The 19,779-nt window shown below is 42.3% G+C and overlaps 3 protein-coding genes across 3 annotated transcripts; all 3 read right to left on the bottom strand.

Moving 5' to 3' along the window:
• Nucleotides 1-1,991: 1,991 nt before the first annotated feature.
• Nucleotides 1,992-4,109, bottom strand: foxc1a (forkhead box C1a). Its single transcript, XM_041949294.1, has one exon. The coding sequence runs from the start codon at nt 3,807-3,809 to the stop codon at nt 2,388-2,390; it is 1,422 nt and encodes a 473-aa protein (XP_041805228.1). The 5' UTR covers nt 3,810-4,109; the 3' UTR covers nt 1,992-2,387.
• A 4,850-nt stretch (nt 4,110-8,959) lies between these two features.
• foxf2a (forkhead box F2a) lies at nt 8,960-12,393 on the bottom strand. Its single transcript, XM_041950011.1, has 2 exons — nt 11,134-12,393; nt 8,960-9,973 (listed from the first exon to the last, which is right to left on the bottom strand). Exons 1-2 carry the CDS (start codon nt 12,101-12,103, stop codon nt 9,801-9,803), a joined length of 1,143 nt encoding a protein of 380 aa, XP_041805945.1. The 5' UTR covers nt 12,104-12,393; the 3' UTR covers nt 8,960-9,800.
• Nucleotides 12,394-13,824: 1,431 nt separating this feature from the next.
• foxq1a (forkhead box Q1a) lies at nt 13,825-15,129 on the bottom strand. Its single transcript, XM_041950012.1, has one exon. The coding sequence runs from the start codon at nt 14,961-14,963 to the stop codon at nt 14,124-14,126; it is 840 nt and encodes a 279-aa protein (XP_041805946.1). The 5' UTR covers nt 14,964-15,129; the 3' UTR covers nt 13,825-14,123.
• Nucleotides 15,130-19,779: the final 4,650 nt, after the last annotated feature.

Genomic DNA, 19,779 nt, shown 5'->3' with positions numbered 1-19,779 from the left:
TAACACGACGTTTGTTTATTAGGCCTATACTTGGGAAAGTATCGCAGGACTTTTATGAGCCTGATTACAGTTGGTGCAATCGGAGAGTCTGGAGAGACACACAAGCGGCGTTTCATTGTGGTTACACTGAACAAGTGAAATATTTTCTGTCTTACTTTTTTTTTTCGTTCCTGTTGTTGTTCACGAACATTAAGCATTACACTAAGGCCTGTGTAGGCTAAAATGCGCACACGTCCTGCAGTTTGAGGCCTGAAGCTACCGATGGGATGTGAGAAATAAGCCCTTAACCCACCTTCTATTTCAGAATCATACTTCCCATGCTGTACTCTGTCTCTGTCCCAGGCTGCGGGACACGCTGCCGTCCCCTCTGTTTCTGTTAGAGAGCACACTTTGGCAAAAAAAGCCTCTGAACTGGTCTCAAAAATCACTTGGTTAATGAGTTTCGATAGAAAATCAAGCAACTCGATTTTAAATGTAATTGTGCAGTTAATATGCGTGTATTGTAATTGTTGTTGTTATTATTATATTCATTAACAGGAATTATCTTCTATCATATTTATAGACAGACGATATTGTTATAATTGTATACACTCCGATTTTCTTTTGATATAAGAAGTTTGTCAATAACAGCGATGTAGGTAAGTTTGTCATTATTCTTATTCTTATTCTTATTCTTATTATTATTATTATTATTATTATAGACATTGTCTTTGTACGGACTATAGCCTTGCGCAATTTCACGCACACCTCACGCACAATTTTATCCAAGCGAATTTAATTAAAAATAATAATTAATGACATTTAAAATAAATATCTCTGATATTTTAAATTAAATTGAAAGTCCCACCATTAAAAGATAATAATAATACAAAATAAATTAAAAACCCCTGCTTTGATTGTCGACTGTAGATGAAGATCAACAGTACTGTATTTATATCAATCAATTTCCACGCATACGCGCAATAGTACTCAATAAATGGCTGTTTGTGAGTTTCCACTGAACGTGATTAAAAGAGACCGGTTCCCATTCATTAGTGTCACTGAGGGAAAACAACCCTTTAATGCTGTTTCTGAGGAAATCTGCCATCCAGGATCACAACAAAACATCAATCTGACACTTGGAGTACATAAAAGCCAATTTAATAATCTATACTCACTCTTGCAGTAAAATATCCTGCAAACTAAAAAGACTGGGCTGAGGTGCGCATAATAATACGTGGCCTTGGTTGTCTCCCTTTCATGTCCGCGTCGTTTCAGACTGGTGAGAATACAGACATCAAGACTGAAGTGACAACGGGACTATCTTTGGCATGTGTGGTATGATATTAAGTAAGCACTGGTATGCGCCAGTAAACACACAACGCGATCCAAAACAAAGTTGTGCTGTGCGCAGGCTGGTTCCCAGGTCTAGGCCTCGGGTCAACATCTTCTCTAATCATCTCGTATTAAGCCTCTAATTTGACAATAAAAATCGAAACAGGAAGTGAAATATGGATGTTAAAAAGGTCGAAATAAACACATCATCAGCAGGGGGTTCTCACTGGACGTGCGCGTGATATTGGATGCAAATTTGCTTTTTGCTTTAATCTTTTTTTTAATGCTACCTCCAAGTTTTTTGTCCCAATGGGATGAGAGGCGAATGTGTGCTTCTAGGGCATCATTGCAAAAAAGTATTTATCGTTTTTTTGTGAGATTAAAAATATGATAAGATCTAGATCTGTGCAGCAGATTCCAGTCCGAGCATCCTTCACTCATTTCAAATATATGAAAGAAATAAGAAAATGTCAGAGGGTCAAATCAGAGTAATAATTTACCCTCCACACAACACTAACACGAGCCAGACCGAGTGTAAAATATCACTAGCCTGTATTCAAGTCTGTAAGAAACGAGGCGTAACTTTAACTCACATAAAATGACAATTTATTAAACAAACAAACAAATCCTTCAAAATACTTTTCAACAAAGGAAGAATCTTTGAAATAGTACGGCGATATAGGCTACACGTTCCTTTATCTTACTTTTATAATGGAACAATTTTTTTTATTTTCTTTCTTTTTTTTATTTTGGACAATTAAGGCAATTCAATTTCGAAACACTTTTTTTTTGGTGTTTGGTCCATAATATCCGGCTACATTTAGAAATAAATTACTATATGCAATTTACACGTCCAAGAAAACTGACATATCCTTAACATATAAAGCCACAAAAGCGAAGAGAGACTTACGTGTTATTTGCAGTAACACTGTTCTTTAGAAAAACCAAGATCAAGTCTTTTCTGTTTTGTTTTCTGTCTCATGTTAGTCCATGTGGTGCGGGAGGGAGGGATTCACTGACACAGTTCAAACACCGTGCGGAAAATACTGAGCCTTTTTTTTTTTCTCTTTTGGTCAGAACTTGCTGCAGTCATACACGAAAGCTCCCGAAGTGCGATAGATGGATTGGCTCGGTGGGAACGACATCTGACAGCTGTTATTCCCATTCACCGGTGAATTATTCAAGCCAATTCTCTGGGATTCAAACATCTCTCGGACTGAGTGGAAGTTCTGCTGCTGCGCTGGGTACGTTGCGCCCAGATGGCCCAGGTCTCCGGCCTGGTTGAGGTACCATGAGGTCAGCCTCCCTTGGTGGGGATGGTGGCCCTCCTGGCCAGAGTTTAGGTTACCGTGGCTCAGGGAGGATGAGGTGGTCGTGACTGAGTAATCTGGCAACGTTTCGTCCACGGTGGTGCTCGGTGCCAAGTGGCTAGATCTGTCCCCGGCGTACAAGCTCATGGCTTGCATGTTACAATGATAGGTTGCGTTGGAGGTAGTGGAGATGGAGTTTTGGTTACAGGGTGAACTATAGACAGATGTCTGACTTGGAGAATAGTTTAAGGACAAAGACGGTGTTATACCTGTCCTGGTGGAGGCGGTGAGGCTGGAGGTGAGCTCGGTGGCCCCTTGTGGAGACCCCCGGAGGGAGGTCATGATGTTGTCTACGCTGAAGCCCTGCGTCGAGGCCTGGCCGTGGTGCTGGTGGTGCTCGGAGCTGTCCATGCCGATGGACCTATTGGAGGGGATGCTGTGGGGGCTCCCGCTGGACATGCTGCTGCTGTCCGGGCTCTCGATTTTGGGCACGGTGCTCAAAGAGGGCGAGTCGGCCTGCGGCGGCGTGACTGTCCCGTTCTCAGTCTTAATATCCTGGATCCTCACAGGCTTGGAGCCCGGCTGCACCGGCTGCTCCTGGTCCCGGCCTTGCAGCCTCGGCGGCACATCCTTCTGCAGCCGCTCTTCTTTCTCTTTCATCACGTCCTTCTTTTTGAACCGCCGTCTCCTCCTCAGGAAGCTCCCGTTTTCGAACATGTTGTACGAGTCCGGGTCCAGGGTCCAGTAGCTGCCTTTACCGGGCTTTTTATCGTCGCGGGGCACCTTGACAAAACACTCATTCAGAGACAGATTGTGCCTAATGCTGTTCTGCCAGCCCTGCTTGTTGTCTCGGTAAAACGGAAACCTTTCCATGATAAACTGGTAAATCCCATTCAGGGTCACCTTCTTGTCAGGCGAGTTCTGGATAGCCATGGTGATGAGCGCAATGTAGCTATAGGGGGGCTTGACCATATCCTTGGGCTGAGGTTGGGGGGTGTACGGTCCATACGCCCGGGCCATGCTGGCGGGGTATTGGTCATGAGCCGCATGAGAGTACATGTTCATAGGTGCTGGCATCCCGGTGTATCCCCCACCGGCAGCGGCCCGGTAGTAGCTCGGGTCGCTGCTGATGTACGGCACGACGCCCAGCGAGTTGGGACTGGAGACGGAGTAGCGAGCCTGCATGTCTTCACTTTGATCCGAAAATAAAGCTCCAAAATAGGCAGACGGAGAGCTCCACTTCTCCCTCCTCTGACGGCTGAGGCGCTCAAATCACAGTTCCTCACTGCTCGGATCAAAAGGGGGGAAAAAGAGCGAAAATGTCAGCAACAGTGCAGCGTGCTGGAGCTCAGCAGTGTTTAAGCCGTCCCCATCTCCGTGTCTCTACGCAACGCGCATTGAAAAGTTCTGAACTTTGGACATCCGTCACCACACAGGACTTTTGCGCAGTTAAATTCTTTCCTCCTTTTTGCTGCCAGTGGAGCTCCTCCCTGAAAGTGCGCGGCTCGTCCAATGGGGAGTCGGGCCGCGCGGAGGGAGCCCAAAGCTCCCGGCCACACTCGGGGTTTTTCAGAAAAAGCGAGAGGAGGTGTCGGTTAACTCCCAGCCCACTCCAGCCGAGACTCCAGACGTGACAGAGCGACTCACATGTGCACAATGAAGACCATGCAGGGCTTATCCACGCACACTTTGTCACAAAAGACACCCTCTGTCAGACCTGTGTGCGTCTTAAAATAACAGAAACAGATGAGTTATTGTTCGTATTTAAAAGTCCTATATCTGTATATTAATATGGATATTATAGAATTGAATTGAGTCAGGTGTATCTAAAAAAGTCACAATTTTACGCATGGCATGCAGTGAATTCATTTTAAACTAATTAACAAAACAAAATATCTCCACTTTTATTTATTTATTTATTAGACGGATAGAAACACAAAGAAGCCAAAATTACGTGCAGTTCCAACGTCTTTAAAAGTGCGTTTTATTAGTCAAGCGCCTCCTGAGCAGCCGCAGATCAAAGCGGGGCAGAGCCGCGCATCGCGGGCAGTGGGCGGTAAGAGGTGAGACCTCATTACGGCGGGAATTAAAGGCAGTTTGGGCCTGAAAGGTGTGAGAGTTTATTCAAAGGAAGGGTTTGAAAGACGGGGAGCCAAACGGGAAGACCGTGACACCTTACATTTGCTTATCTGTTGTATTGTGATGCTGGAGGCCCCTTTTATTGTCCCTGCAGCCGAATAAACAAAACTAAAAGCAACTCCGCCATCACCTACGATTTAAATAAAAGGAAAAAAAGGAATCCCCGGAGAGTTTATAACGTGTTTTATAGCAGATTGTGGAGTTTTATGTCAGGTAATTATTTTAAAGGCTGAGTTTTGAAATTAAATCAGATTTGGAGCAAAGATAGAATAATCCGACCCCGAAGGCCTCTGTATGGCCCTGCTGTCAGAGAAATTGTAAATGCTCATTGTGAGGCAAAGTTACAGTCCCAATATCGATGTAATCCTCTGCAGGTCGTCTTAATTAAACGTCCGTGCAGTGGCCTGGTGCTCCGCCGGTTTCTCCTTACATGGACCCGGGCATGAACTTTTTCCACCGCCCTGGGCTGTTTACACAGTTCAGGACGGGCTTTTTGACTTAATACCACGGCCTGCCCACCCAGTCCTCCTTAACTCTTTATTATTTAAGGTGTCCACGAGTGCAGCACAGTGGAAAACTGGATGTCAAAATAATCAACAAAACAGGCGCAGCATCTGATGGCTTTAGGCCATTTTTAATGTAATTACAGTAGAATGAGGACAGAATTATTATAAACATAAATGTTATGTTTTATGGTGACGTAGACGCTCGTTCTAATATTATTTGATGTACAGTTTAATTCAGTTTAGGTTTATTTTATTGTTATTGTTTTTTTGTTTGTTTGTTTTTTGTGCATTTGTACCACTTGATCTTCCCTCATTCCAAAGTTTTGCTTGTAAAAAAGGGCCGAGATTAGAGTTAATAATCAGACAAAGGGAATAGAATATATTATTATAAAAGTATGTGATGCACTAAAATTGAAATTAAAAAAAAAACTAATATCGAGAGTCAAAATCAAATCAAATCAAATTCACAATGCTGAATTTTTTAAAACTATTAGATTCTGTTATTGTGTACAAATAGTTGGACAAATTAGTATTTTGATGCTTTGGCAACTTTGTTATCAATGCTCCAATGCCAATAAAGCCCTTTGAATTGAATTGGGAGGAAAAAAATAGTCTATTGAAGTTTCATTATAACTATAATTTTGGCTCCCTCTAGTGTTTCCGTCATTTAGCCTGCATTGATTTGTGTCACTTAATTGGAGTAATTTATTTGAAACCCTCATGAAGTCTTTACTGGCCTGCAACTATTTCATAACAGAAGTTTGAAACCTTCGTTTCTGGAGACAAATTAACAAATAACGGATCACTGACCAGAGGCTGCCGTTAAACTGGAGGTTATTTATTTGGAAAAATAGGTCACTAACTCAGTACTATCATTCATATTGCTCGCTTTTAACAAAGCATACAGCCTTTTTTTATTATTGATTTTAATTTAGATCATTCATTTTATAAATGATAAATACTGTTGAGACTAATTTAACCAATCAACATTAACCTAATCTATCTATGGCGCGTGCGTGTATGGTGTTTGATCTGTTGTCCTACAGGAGCCTCCAGCAGGCAAAGAGGATGCAGAACATTAATAAGACTCTACTGCCACCTCACGGTGTATTTCAGTACTACAGCCTTAAATGAATACTATCCAATCCCATATTACTTCTGAGAATGGAGGCATGAGTTATGAGATCAGGGGAAACCATGACCTTGAATACAGACAGACAGACAAACAGATAGATAGACAGATAGACAGACAGACAGTTAGACAGATAGACAGATAGATAGAGTAAAACTTTATTGATCCCCATTGGGGAATTCACAGTATACTTGGTTACTTTCCACCACTCCATGACGTTATGCATTCAGTGTCCGCTATAATCTGCAATTCAATGGAGTGAGTGGAGGGGTGACAGATCCAGAGAGCTTTCCTCAGAATAAATACACATTGTTTTGGGTTTTGTTTTCACACATTTCATGTTTGTAAAACCATGCTGTTCTTTGTTTAAGGAGTCTAGACACGTTCATACCTCCTGCTTTTCCTACATGGGCACATATTGAAAAAAATTTAATGCACCATAAAAAAAAAATTGTGGTGTGCAGAATTTAAAAAATACTGTGTATCCCTGTATCATTCTTTTCAGCAAAATCTTAAGATGAATTGGTAACTTGCGTCAAACAGGCCAAGTATTGATTTAATTATTCCTTCACTGACTTACTACTACAGGCCACCAAGACAGCAGCGATGAAGATGATGATGATGTGCAGGAGCATTTCCATGCTTTTTTTTGTTGTTGTTGTTTTTTTTCCAGGAAGGGCATGATTTTCATTCAATCTTAAAGAGACATCCACTTCGAACTAAGCCACTAGTGTGTGTTCCTAATGGGATACTTCAGTCTGTGTGAGTCACGCTAACCCTTTGGTCCTAAACATGTGGCAGCAGCCTAGCAGTCTGAAACACTGTCTTCCTGCATCACACAAAAACAATGTTGTTTGTTTTTCTTTGTTGAATTTTAAAGCAAAATAAAAACATAGATTTTCTATACAAAACAGGCTTTTTGAGCTCCATTAGCTCTCACACAGAGAATAATTATATAGTTCAGATAATAATGCTCATAAAAATGAACTAGATTGAGTGTTTCTGTATTATGAGTCTGCATTAAATTGCTTTAGTCTGTATGATGCCATTTCAAAGTTGACTTTATTGTATCATGGTGCAAGTTTTTCCCTCCTTGGGACACTTTTCTGCAGATTCCTCTTTCAGCCTGGTCTTCTCGTCAGTGCTGAAAATCATCTAGAAAAAGAGTATTTATGAAAAACATAAAAATCAAATGTCAAATCCCAGCAGATCGAAGGAAGTGCAAAGAATAAAAAGCTGTTGGTGCAAAGAAGCTTTGTTCAAAACGACCAAAATAAGATAAAGAAATTGAAAAATCAAATAATAATAAAGACATTTAAAAAATGAAAACTATAAATTCCATTAATTATTTGAGCTTGTGAACAACTGTGAAATCTGTATTTTCCTTTTCAAACATAAATGAGATTCACCGTAAAAAATCGCAGACATAAAACAAATTCATGACTAGAGGTGGAATATTTGTACATTTGGATTTAAGACAATTTTGGACAAGCAGCCATTCTGCCAAATGAATGAGGTGTACATGACATGTTCCAGTACATCATGGCTAATGGCTGCAAATGAATAAAAAAGAATGAATAAAGTAATATTAATACCAGTCGCTGACAGAGGTCTAATAGATACATGTTAAATTGATGACTGATGGTGTTTGATTCAGTGCGTAATTGAATTTATTTTTGTAACATCACGTTTACTTTCTTAAACTTACTTCCTCAGTAAAGTATCACAAAACGTCAGCAAGCTACACACCCTCAGTGTTGAATAATATAATATAACAGAACATTAATACACTTCTAATGAAGATGATTCTAACAACCAGCCTGTTCTCACTCTTACAGCCATCATCATCACCATCATTATCATCATTCTCATGTGTGTAGCAATGGTCCAACAGCATCCACTGACAACCCTTACATTACTTGTATACATGCTGTACATATAACCAATCTAATTCAAACATGCAGTTCAATAATACAATTTCTGCTTGACCTCTCCCACCAGGACTCATTATTAAGCTTATAAAATTATTAAATTGGGGCTGAAAACACAGCACAGACTGCTGTGCATCTGATGTTTCAAGACTTATTACAGCATGATCAAATTAAAAAACTCAAACTGGGTTTAATGGACTGGCACCTAGCGCTGGTTAAACCACCTTGATGACACAGCTTTTAGGTTTTAAATCAGTATAGCCTTTTATTTTGGTGTGATATCGAGTCATTTAGTTGAACTGCATCTTAGGCGATTCTCAGGCAACCTGACTGTATGACCAACTGATTGTTCTGCATAACATTTTATTCTCTTAAGAGAAGAAGAATCCATGAACACATCCTGTTAAGATATAACCGCAGAACTTCAACTTTCAGTCACGAGGCGGCGCTACAGTCACGTGAAAACCAACAGGACTGAACCAGAATGAAGGATTTTTATCCAAGAGGTGAACATCGACTGCGCCTTTCATTTTCTTTCTTTTTAGTAATAAATTTAATAAGATAAAAACTATTTTTAACACAAATTCGACAGGATACATTAAAAAAAACATATCTTTCTTCATATGTTAAACTGATGAAAAGTTCAGTACATCGGCTTTCCAGGAGGAAAATAATGTTTATTAAAGTAAGCACTGATAAAACAATTGGAATTCCGTGATGGACGTGAATGCGACAACAGTGTCTCTGATATAACATTCATACCTTGAAGCAGCAATACTGTACTATAAAGTATTTATTTGTTGGTCGCAAATAAAAGAGTCGAAACGCAGTCAAACCCAGCCTGAAGGCTCAGAAATAACGGGACACATGGAAGTCTGCGAAATCGCCCACAAACGGCCATGTTTAGAAAGCTTTTCACGATTAATCAGATTTTGGGGTCATTCTGGGTAATTTAGTCATTATGATGATCATAATCATTATCTTGTAGCACAAACAAAGAAAAGGGAAAACATGAGAAGAGAAAAGGAGAATTGCAGCGTTGGTAAAATTAATGAAAAAAAGAAACCCAAAACATTTTCATTCGAAACATTTATTGCTTAAGACATTAAACGCCTCCACACGATACCTTAAAATAAATCTCTTTAAAGGCTTTCTGCAGGAAATCAGCAACAGTTTCAGAAATTTCAGGCCAACAAAATTTAGTGTACGAATAAGGATTAATTCGGGTATGTCTACGTCGTGCATTCTTGCTGTCAAAATGTAGGTATTTGCTTATCCACGTGCGTAAAGTCAGTCCTAGAGGTCCGAGAGGGTGTAGTCCTCACATCATAACCATCATAAACTGTTAAAAAAAAGGTCAAAGTTCACCGGAGAGAAGAGTCTCTGTCCTCTCTTCACCACAGATCCCGTTGATGGCTCCACCTGAGGCTTGAGGAGAGAAGAAGGCAGCTGCGTCCTCGGCGTCCGGTCACATGACGCACGGCTTTACGTCCTGATAGACGCTCTGATGGTGGTGATGAAGCTGATGATAGTAAGATCCGCCGGTGCTGGGATGAAGAGAGGAGATTCCGTTTAGGTTCAAAACGAAGTCCTTCCTGTCACACACAGGAGCCGAATGGCTGGAATACCGAGACAGTCCCACTGCGAACACACAGCACACATTAGGTCAAACGATCGCTTTGTCATCAGGTCGCATCTCTATGTTTTTATGGTTAAATCTCTTTGCTTTTATTCAAACAACATAAAATATATATTGCGTTTTCAGTAATGTGTGCTGATATTTGTTGGTGCCCCTTGTGTAGTGTTTTTAGGATGTATCTAACGGTTTTATTGATGGTTAAAGATCATTTACAAACGCGCCATAGATCAGTTTATTAGAACGACGTATGTGATAAATCCTTTGGCTGATGTTTATCCTTTTATTTGATAATGTAGTTCTAATGTAGTTCTAATTAATGCTGGTAATCATTAATTCATCATTACAAAGCCATCAGTTTCTGACTGTAAAACAGCCTTAAGGGTGATTTATTATGTTTTGTTATGTGCATTTAAAGACAATGAAAAAGAAAATATCTGAATGGAAACAAAATAACAAAATAACACTTCCTGCTGTAAATATCCTGATTATTGTGCCTCAAGTTAAAGGCCTTAATGAAGTGGCACTTGCACTGAATAAAGCAGCTGTTTTTTCCAGTTCTAAGAATGTGTTTGTGTTCATCGCTATTTTCGTTACTTCTTCACGTTTTATCGTGTATTTATCCTATTTTCTATACGTTCTCCAGCGCAGAGGCCCCTAAAGAGGATGGAAATGCCATCAAATGGTAAAAGAAAAAATTTAACTAAACATTTATTCAGCCTTCTCACACGATTTTTATGACTGATATTAACAAAATAATAATAATAATAAAAAAAGTTCTAAATTGCACCCAAATCTGATCAGTTAATGCAGGTTAGTTTTGGTTTTTACTTTTCTGTGTTTAATTTTAATGCTTTTCCAGAAAGGTTCGCTGATGTTGGACAGATGTTTGGTCAAAAACGGATTCACATGTGCATTTTCTGCAGCCTGTGACTGCTCATCCAATGGAGCTTGATTTGATTAAAATGCATCATGAAAATAGAATTTCCACAGATTTGTTAATAGTTCAATGTATGTGAACTCTTTACGCAAACAATGGCTGATAACTCATCGCCACAGTTTCATGTTAAGCATTCTTACGACTCACTACAGCGAAAATAAGAGTGAGAAAATCGAATATTTTACATTTACAGCTTATGCATGCGGTTATTCAGCGAGGCTTCACCTGAAATCTCGGAGGAATCTCGTGCGTTGTGGTGCAGATAGCCTTGATCCAGAGAGTAAGATGACATTCCCGTGTGCAGAGCAGAGGAAGAGGGACTGCTCGATGCCAGCGACTGCTGCTTGATGTATGAAGGTACACCAGGTGAACTCCAGTGAGAGGCTGCATTTGCATAAGGAGGCTGACAGTCCAGAGTGCCTGTCATCGCTGGGGAGGACTGCAGGGGGCTGCTGCTGCTGTCCGGGCAATAGTCCGCAGAAGAAGCCACCTGACATGCAGCCATGTACGATGACCCGGAGCCTGATGACATATGTGGGACGTGGTGTCCCCCTCCGAGTCCCTCGAAGCCACCTGCCACTGCATTACCCATCAAGTCTATGTTGTAGCTGTTATGGCATGCTAATGAGCCCGAAGGTGACTGGAAATCAAAGTTCTGCGGCAGCATGGAGGCACCAAACCCGATGCCGTTCATCATCCTGTACATTGGCTTCAAAGCTTGGCATTTCCTACGGAACCCTCGGGGTCTGCGACGGAAGGAGCCCTCCTCGAACATAAACTCACTGCTCGGGTCGATGGTCCAGTAGTGCCCCTTGCCAGGTCTACCCAGACCCTTCGGCAGCTTTATAAAGCACTCGTTCAGAGACAGGTTGTGTCTGACGGAGTTTTTCCATCCCTGGTACGAGCCCCTGAAGAAGGGAAAGCGGGCCTGCAGGAACTGATAGATTTCACTCAGAGTAAGCCGTTTACTCGGGGAATTTTGAATTGCCATCACAATGAGGGCGATGTATGAGTAGGGAGGCTTTTCGGGGCGCCTCAAGCCAGAGTTCCCCTTTTTCCACTTGGCTGATGCGTTCTGCGCGCTCTCCATCACCGGCTGCGCGCTCAGCAGAGCGGCGTTCAGAGAGCCGGCCGCTGGGCTGGAGCGCAGAGGATTAGATGGATCCAAATGGTGCTTCGAGCTCTCAGTTGTCATGGTTTTTAGATCCGTTCACTGTGCGGGCCGTGTACCGCCGTGGCAACTAACTTTTCCTATATTACAAATGCTGTCAAAGGTTCCCTAATGCGATGATTAAAAGGTCAGTGTCCCTCTGCGATGCTCTGCGCGTTTCTAACCGTGAAATTCACCAGCCGCTGTTGCCCCTTCCTCTCTCTGGCCATCGCTGCCGGTAATGATCCCAAAAAAGAGGGGAAATGAAGCTCCTCGACTTTGCTTGCGCATATCCACCCGGCCAAACACAACTCGACCACCTATCAATTCGTAAATCTCTCTCTGCCCCTCGATCCCCCCAAAATCCCTCCAAGAAATCGCCAGGAACTACTCCCTCCCCATCTGGCCAGGATCCAGACTAGAAGCCGGACGCAGCGCAGTGGAGTAAGACAAATCTCCTCCCACGACTCACTTTCCAAAACACCTCTGAATACATTTGTCAGACAAGTATTTGATAGCCTTGCAAACCAGGATGAATAAAGCGACACTGCTTGGAACAAATCAAAATACCCCCCCCCCCTTGTCCTCACATGTACCTGCAAACAGTGACGATGCCCACTGGCGGTGTTGTTTTGTAAAGGTGGACGGGAGAAGGAGTCGTGCAGCGCTCGCTTGTTTGGGATCTGTTCAGGGTTAGGACTCTGACATGAGAGGAAGCATGCTTTTTCCATCACAGCGTGCCAACGTACCGCACACAGCGCACGAGTGTCAGTTTACCTCTGGGAGCCTGGGTTACATCCCTGGAGAAATGAATTGATTAGAGGCTCTAAATAAAGTCTCAAGAAAAGATCCAGACAGTGAAATATTCCGGTACATTTCCTGCAAAGTTTACTACTGTAAATGCCGCTTTTTTGGGGTGCATTTCTGGAGTTTTACGCACGCCTGCTGTCACTCATTGCTGGAGCAGGTCGCCGCTACAAGGACGTGAAATAATTTCTCATGCACCAGCAGCAGCTTCAACACAATCCGCCAAGAACGTGTTGCGAGATCAAACCCGCGACCCCCGCCGCGTCCAGGATGCACAGCTGCTTTGAAGGAAATTTACTTTCTAGCCTCAGAAGAATGGGCCTACTTGGAAGACTTTTCTTCCTATTGTGGATTCGAGTCGACTTCGCTCAGGATGCACCATTTGTATGAAGCCCTTCCTGCGCATGTGTGGTGACTGAGGCGACAGCTATTTGCAGCGCCAGACAGAAAACATAAATATTCGATGCCCCTTATCCGGCACCAGCGAGCTTCATAAGCACTGAAAAATAAATAATTATAAGGCGAATTTTTATCGTATTATGCATTATGGAGGGAAACGGATATTAAAAAATAGGCTGCATTCATATTATTAATATTTTATATTTTATTTTCTTACTATTAGCAGTACTGTTGTATGAGCTGCAGGCCTGCACATGGGCCGTTAATGGGTTGGGAACTTCTTCTTCCTTATCGGCTAAGAAGAAATATCTTATCTTTTACTAAATATGGGTAAGGCAAAGGCTAAGCACGAGGCTGCTGGCAGGCTCTTGGTACACTTACAACCAATCAGCTCTCAAAGAATTTTGCAAGGTCACATGAACACACGCCCCGATAAACAATACTGCATTGGGTGTACAGGTGTAGATGTCTTCAGCACGTGTCAGTCCCAATTTGGTGGAATCACCTGCTTATCAGTTTGATATAGAGTCATGTTAAAACCATAGAAAACACAAACCATCACTAGTTGCTTTTTTTATTTCATTGTACAGAGCGTGTTTTTTGAAAGAAGAAGACACAAAAACAGTCAAAGTGCAAATTCTCAACACGTTTGTTAAACAAACAACACCGTTAATGGTCAGTTCAGTAACATTTACAATAAAGATTTGTGTATAAAATTTCAAATCTGATGACGCTTTAAAGGGGAAATGACCAGAGGTACAAAGCTGAGAAAGTGTAACGCCTTGCCACCACAATGATGTCCATCATCAGTGCACATTGATGACTTTTAATCATCAAATCATAAAAAAGAGGTCCAGGTTTATTTGTGGTATCTCAAGACTGCGTGTGAGAGCAGCCCACAGTCGTAGGCGTTTGACACCAGCGCAGCGCAGGAGCCCATGCGACAGGGTGGCTCGGCGTATGAAAGCGAGGCAGGTGTATTTAAATGAGGCATCATTAGTTCAGTGTAGCGCGGCCAGGTGAAGGCAGGGTGCACCGGTGAGCGCTCTTCATGCGAGTCCCTCTTGAACGGCTTGCTGAGGATGCTGTCTATAGCAAACGAACTGATAAACTTGGCACATGAGTCAGTCCTGGTGGGTGCAGGCTGCTGGACGCCCCGCGGCTCCTCTGCGCGCTCGGGCACCTCCGGCTCCCTGCTGATCTTCTTATCGATGCGCTTCCTTCTGCGCCGGAACACCCCATCAGCGAAGGTGTACTCGCTGTGAGGGTTGAGCATCCAGTAATTGTCCTTTCCCCAAGGTCTGGACGGGTCCCGGAGCACTTTGAGAAAGCAGTCATTTAGAGATAAGTTGTGCCGAACCGAGTTCCTCCAGCCGGTGTAGCTGCCTCTGAAGAACGGAAACTTTTGCATCAGATAGTCGTTTATTTCCGCCAAAGTCAGACGTCCAGAGGGGGAGTCCCGGATAGCCATGGCGATGAGAGCGATGTACGAGAACGGGGGCTTGGGTCTCCGTGTGTACGGCTTGGACTTGGTGCCGGTGCACGGAGTAACAGGTGGAGGGCTGTGCGCCACGCAGTCCCCATCCGACCCCAGCTCCTCCTCAGCAGAGAGTGGAGAGCGCACACTCCCCTCTGCATCACTGGACACCTCCAAGTGTTTCATGTCGTAGTGGCTTCCACACAACACCTCCAACTTCATGCTTCCTGATCAATTCTCCTCTTTGACAGTGCTGTAGGAGACCTATCCAGTATCTCTCGGCGTGAAGTCCGGACCTTGTGTGCGTCAAGACGACTTGAATCCAGTGAGGTCCTTTTTAGCTGTCATACCTGCCAGAGAGCTGAAGCCCGTCTCACCTACATATGTGTGTGAGCTGCAGTTTATAGCCGGCTCACCTCAGGACCAACCCAAGAGGGTGGAGTTAAATCATTACAAAAGATTTGGAACACCGCAAAAAACGCTCACATTGCAGCGTGATAATCTACAACAAATCTGTGATCGTACTAAAAGTTTCATCACGACCCAGTAATCTAGTATTTAGAAGATCATGAGATGGTGTTCGCTGAAAACACCATGAGGTGCAGTTTTATCACCGCCTCACCTGTGAAATGTGATCCGGCGCACACCTCGGGACTGTTTCACCTGAGACAACCAGGTGGCGTATGTTTCCTTTGTATTTAAAGGTGTGGTGCCTGCAGGTAGTACAGTATCACTTGGCAACCTCAGTCAGCGCTGCAATCACGGCCAGAACTGTCCTTTCATGCAGGGATTGAAATGATTTACAGTGATCTGCGCTATTTTTCTAGGTTGGGGTGTGATATTTAAACAAGTCTCTGTGAGAAAAGAAGCTTTCTACAGGCATCCACGTGCTCCCGAGATCTCTCACATCAAAGCACTCTGGTTATGGTGCACTTTAGATGTTCATGCCAGCTCAACAGGCCCCATGGAAACCATTGTTATTGTGTTTCTTTCTCTTAAAACAAATAGCGAGTCTGGTCCTTCCTGTTGCTCAGTGCCAAGAAAGCGGATTCACTTAAAAAGAAAAAAAGTAATTTCTTTCTCCATGAACCGCCTTGAGGTCTTGGATGGCTCGGGAAAGGGGAGAGTCACTTGTGATATGATTCCAAGGAAACAGTGCAATTATGGCAACAAGGCCAACAGGTGAGCAGACCCACTGAGGATACTTGTGACATTATACCTTCAATAGCGGTAGTGTGTTCCATTCTCATTAGCCAGACCACATTCTCCTCCCACTCACTCCCTGCAGGTTCATCTGGCAGTCACACTGAACTTGACTACCCATATTTGTATAATTGTCAGTGTTGTTTCCTGCAAATTACCAGACCAAATCACTGGTTTCATTGGTTGTGCTGCAACAGTGTCACCAAACAGCCAAACGGAAAAATAATATCCTCACACATCACCTGGAAACCAATGTTGACATCACACTAAGCCGCTGATATGTTGTTACTGTGACAAGCGGTTCGACTTTTGTTTATGCACACTGTACTTTTCAAGCTGCCTCCGCGTGCAGGTTACACGTGTTTGTGCTGGTGTGGCTGTTTTGATTTTCAGGTAATAATCTGTTTGTGCCGTCTGTGACACCCAATCCAGGTTGAAGTCTCTATTTTGAAAGGTTGGATTCCAGTAAGCTAACCGCACAATGGCAAGAGCTCAATACTCCGGTCACTGCATGTAGCAGCTTGTGAGGCCATCGTGTGACTCTCTCTCTCTGTGTGTGTGTGTGTGTGTGTGTGTGTGTGTGTGTGTGTGTGTGTGTGTGTGTGTGTGTGTTCTCCTGTGCATCAGGATCTGCTTCATAAAACCTTATCTGTCATGGCTTTACAGGTGGAAGCGGGAAGGAATACGTGTGCCTCATACTGACTGTAAGGCAATATTCCTCCCTAACCACTGGTTTCATTTATATCTGCAGGCTTTATGGCTTATTCGAAACTGAGAAACCCATATCTAAATTTATAACTGCATTATTAGCAAATAAAAAGGATAAACAGCAGCCACTGAGTTTTTACAAAACCTGGCAACCCCAAATTTGTCCTTAATAATGGGTTATGTTGGTAAATCATTTATTGATCATTACACAACCCATTACAACCTATGAGCCCTTAATTAGACAGTGTATGTTCTTTAATTTTTTTTTTTTTTTTGTCATGTGTATCTGTCTACAACAAAGTAGAGTATAATATAAACATATACATTTAAAGTTGCTTAACATTGGAAAAAAGGATTTGCCCTGAGTTTATATATGTGTCTCTTACATTTTCCTGAGATTTATGAGCATATTAGGCTTCACTACAGTGCGGTGCCTCTCTGCAGACACTTGATCAGATAAGAGCTTTCCGCTTTCATTAACCCAGTTTTTAAGGCGCGCACCTGTAAGCCATGGAAAGTGTGAAGAATGATGTAGTGGGAGCAGTGAAATAGCGACATCAGTCCGTGAGAAGTGTGTCCACAAACGCTCCGTATTTCCTGTCACATTGAAACTGATTTATACATTTCAGATGGAAGTGTGTGTTTGAGTGCAGTATACTCTGAATCTAGCCTTGAGGTTTCATTCCTGCGCAGTCAGACTTCAGCTACTAACACCCAATTGTCGCTAATACACTCCAGTGTATTTGGATTTGTCGGCACTGTGTTAATTTCATAAACATTCAAGAATCACAAACTGGTGCCAGCATCATAAACTGCATGCAAAGACTTATGAATAGTGCACTACAGCTATGCCTGCACACACACATACAGAAGTTCTATGCAGTTACAGTTGAATTGGGCATTGTGGATGATGTATTGGAGGCCTGCAGTTGCTAACAATCACTTTCTTCCATATTATTTTTCAAGCTCTGAGCTCTAGTTAAACATTACTTTGCGAAGGTCTAGAAGGTGACTGAACCCAGTGGTAACTCTAATGAGTTCCCTCTGTCTGTAGTTGTTTGTGGAGGAAAATAGTTTTCCACTCATTTGTTAGAGGGCACGAGGAAAAAGCGATGCATATTCTGAGTCGACTGCAGGTGTAAAGAATGAAGCTGGGGCCGAACACAGCACAGGCACGCCAAATGCTGCCTGATGTGACAGTGAAATCCATGCTGAGTTTTGAAACCTTATGGTGAATCAAGCTCTTGTGATTAATTTGTTGGCTGAGTAATACACTTGGATACACAAGGGTCCCATTATGACTTAATGAGATTTAAACAGAGCCAATAGTTGTTAACAGAGCTATACAACTGGTCCCAGCGGTTCTTTGCAAGCTGGTTCATGTATTGTCTTCACGTTAAGTAAACAGATTTGTGTAATCATGTATTGATAGTGTGCTGGGGATAGTTGAAAGGTGTGTATTGTCACTCCAGTTTTACGACTGCAATCATGTGAAATACTTAGACTGGGAGGCTCCATAACAAAAGAACAAGAGTCAAACAGGTGTAAAAGAGAGAAGAACAATAATGCAATAATGTAATATGTATAGGAAGACAGAAATCTATTATTGCACACAAGTTAGACTGCACTGTGTGTGTGTGTAGTTTAGTTATCAATTCAGTCTTATGACTTGGGAAAAACTGTTATGTATCATGATTATTCTCAGAAAACTGTGCAATATTAGATTTAGTTTTTACATTTTCCTCACATGTATATTCCAGTTAGTTCATTCAGTGCATCATCTTTTTACGAGTGGATAATTGTCTTAGACAGCAGGACAGATTATGGCACTTTTCTTGAAACACCTGAGAAAAATATTTAAACCCTGCGCAGCATTTCAGTCATGTAAACTGTTGCAGCAAATTCCGCAACATGTCTAAAAATAACCCTGCGAAGTTGTCAACCTGACGGGATTTACTTTGCATAACTCGGCTCACGGCTTGTCTCTCCCTCTCTCTGCAAACAAAAGGCTTTTGCGTGCGAGGCAGCCGATAATTTGAGATGCTGAGATGTTTTGCGAAAGATTACGTCGCTGAGCGTAGAGCTCCCTGAGTGGGGATGTTTTCAAAGGTTGAAAATAGAAACTGAATTTTAGGCTGATTCCAGGCATTACTTCATGCTATTTATGGCAGCCGTGTGTTTATTATCACTGTACAATACATCCCACCTCAAAATATTTCATCAGCCACTAATTATAGTATTTTGGCAGCTCTGTTTTGACACCATGTTACCAGTGTCTCAGTGTTTAACTGGAGCATTATGGTTTTGCACAAAGATGTGTGTGTTCTTAGTCACCATCAGTATGTTTCTTCATGTTTATTTGGCTGCACATGTTTCTTCATGTGTATCTGGTCCCACCCACCGAATGCACACATTCTGTCCTCTCACCTGTAAGTACCTCATGTAGGAAATATCCTGTTTATGTGTCATTTCCGTTGCCCTTTGATACGCTTAAATATAGGTGATCTGTGAGATGCAAATTTAAAGACGACAGTAAACAAAGCTCAAGTTCTCTCATGTCTCCTGGTAGCAGAAGCAGCAGTGATAGGAGGAATGAGATACAGGCCCCTGCCTGCTGCTGGTTTGGAAAGTTTCTATTTTGGTCTCGTCACTTCAGAGGTGAACCGAACGAGCTGCCAGAAAACTGGGGAAAAAAATGTGTTGAAGAAGCAATAAAAATTTCAAGCACGAGAGGTTATCCACAGGTGGAAAAGGATGGACATGTAAGCTTGTTTTCCTGACCACTTCACCACTTCAGGAACCAGAATAAGAAAAGTCTGTCTATGAGTCTCTGTAGATGTGCAATCAACTCACTTTAGATATAATGGAATTGTGTCTTTTTGACCAATCATATGAGTGTGTATTTTTTCATTTTGTTTCATGCAGAATATTATTTTGTATACTTTTCCCCTTAAGTTGGTCAACAATTTTTTCCTTTGTTGTGTTTCTTTTTGTATATGCTATCTATATTTTCTTATTTTTCAACAATGCATTTTTACATGTTGCATAGTTTTGCATCCAGTAGTGTTTACTCAGCCCCTATATTTTATGACAGAATCAAAAACAGGTTTATTGCCAAGCAGACTTT

This window comes from Chelmon rostratus, chromosome 12 (genome assembly GCF_017976325.1).
Source record: "Chelmon rostratus isolate fCheRos1 chromosome 12, fCheRos1.pri, whole genome shotgun sequence".
NCBI lineage: Eukaryota > Metazoa > Chordata > Actinopteri > Chaetodontiformes > Chaetodontidae > Chelmon > Chelmon rostratus.
The sequence above is the reverse complement of the archived record's forward strand: the minus strand, read 5'-3'. Positions and strand labels throughout refer to the sequence as shown.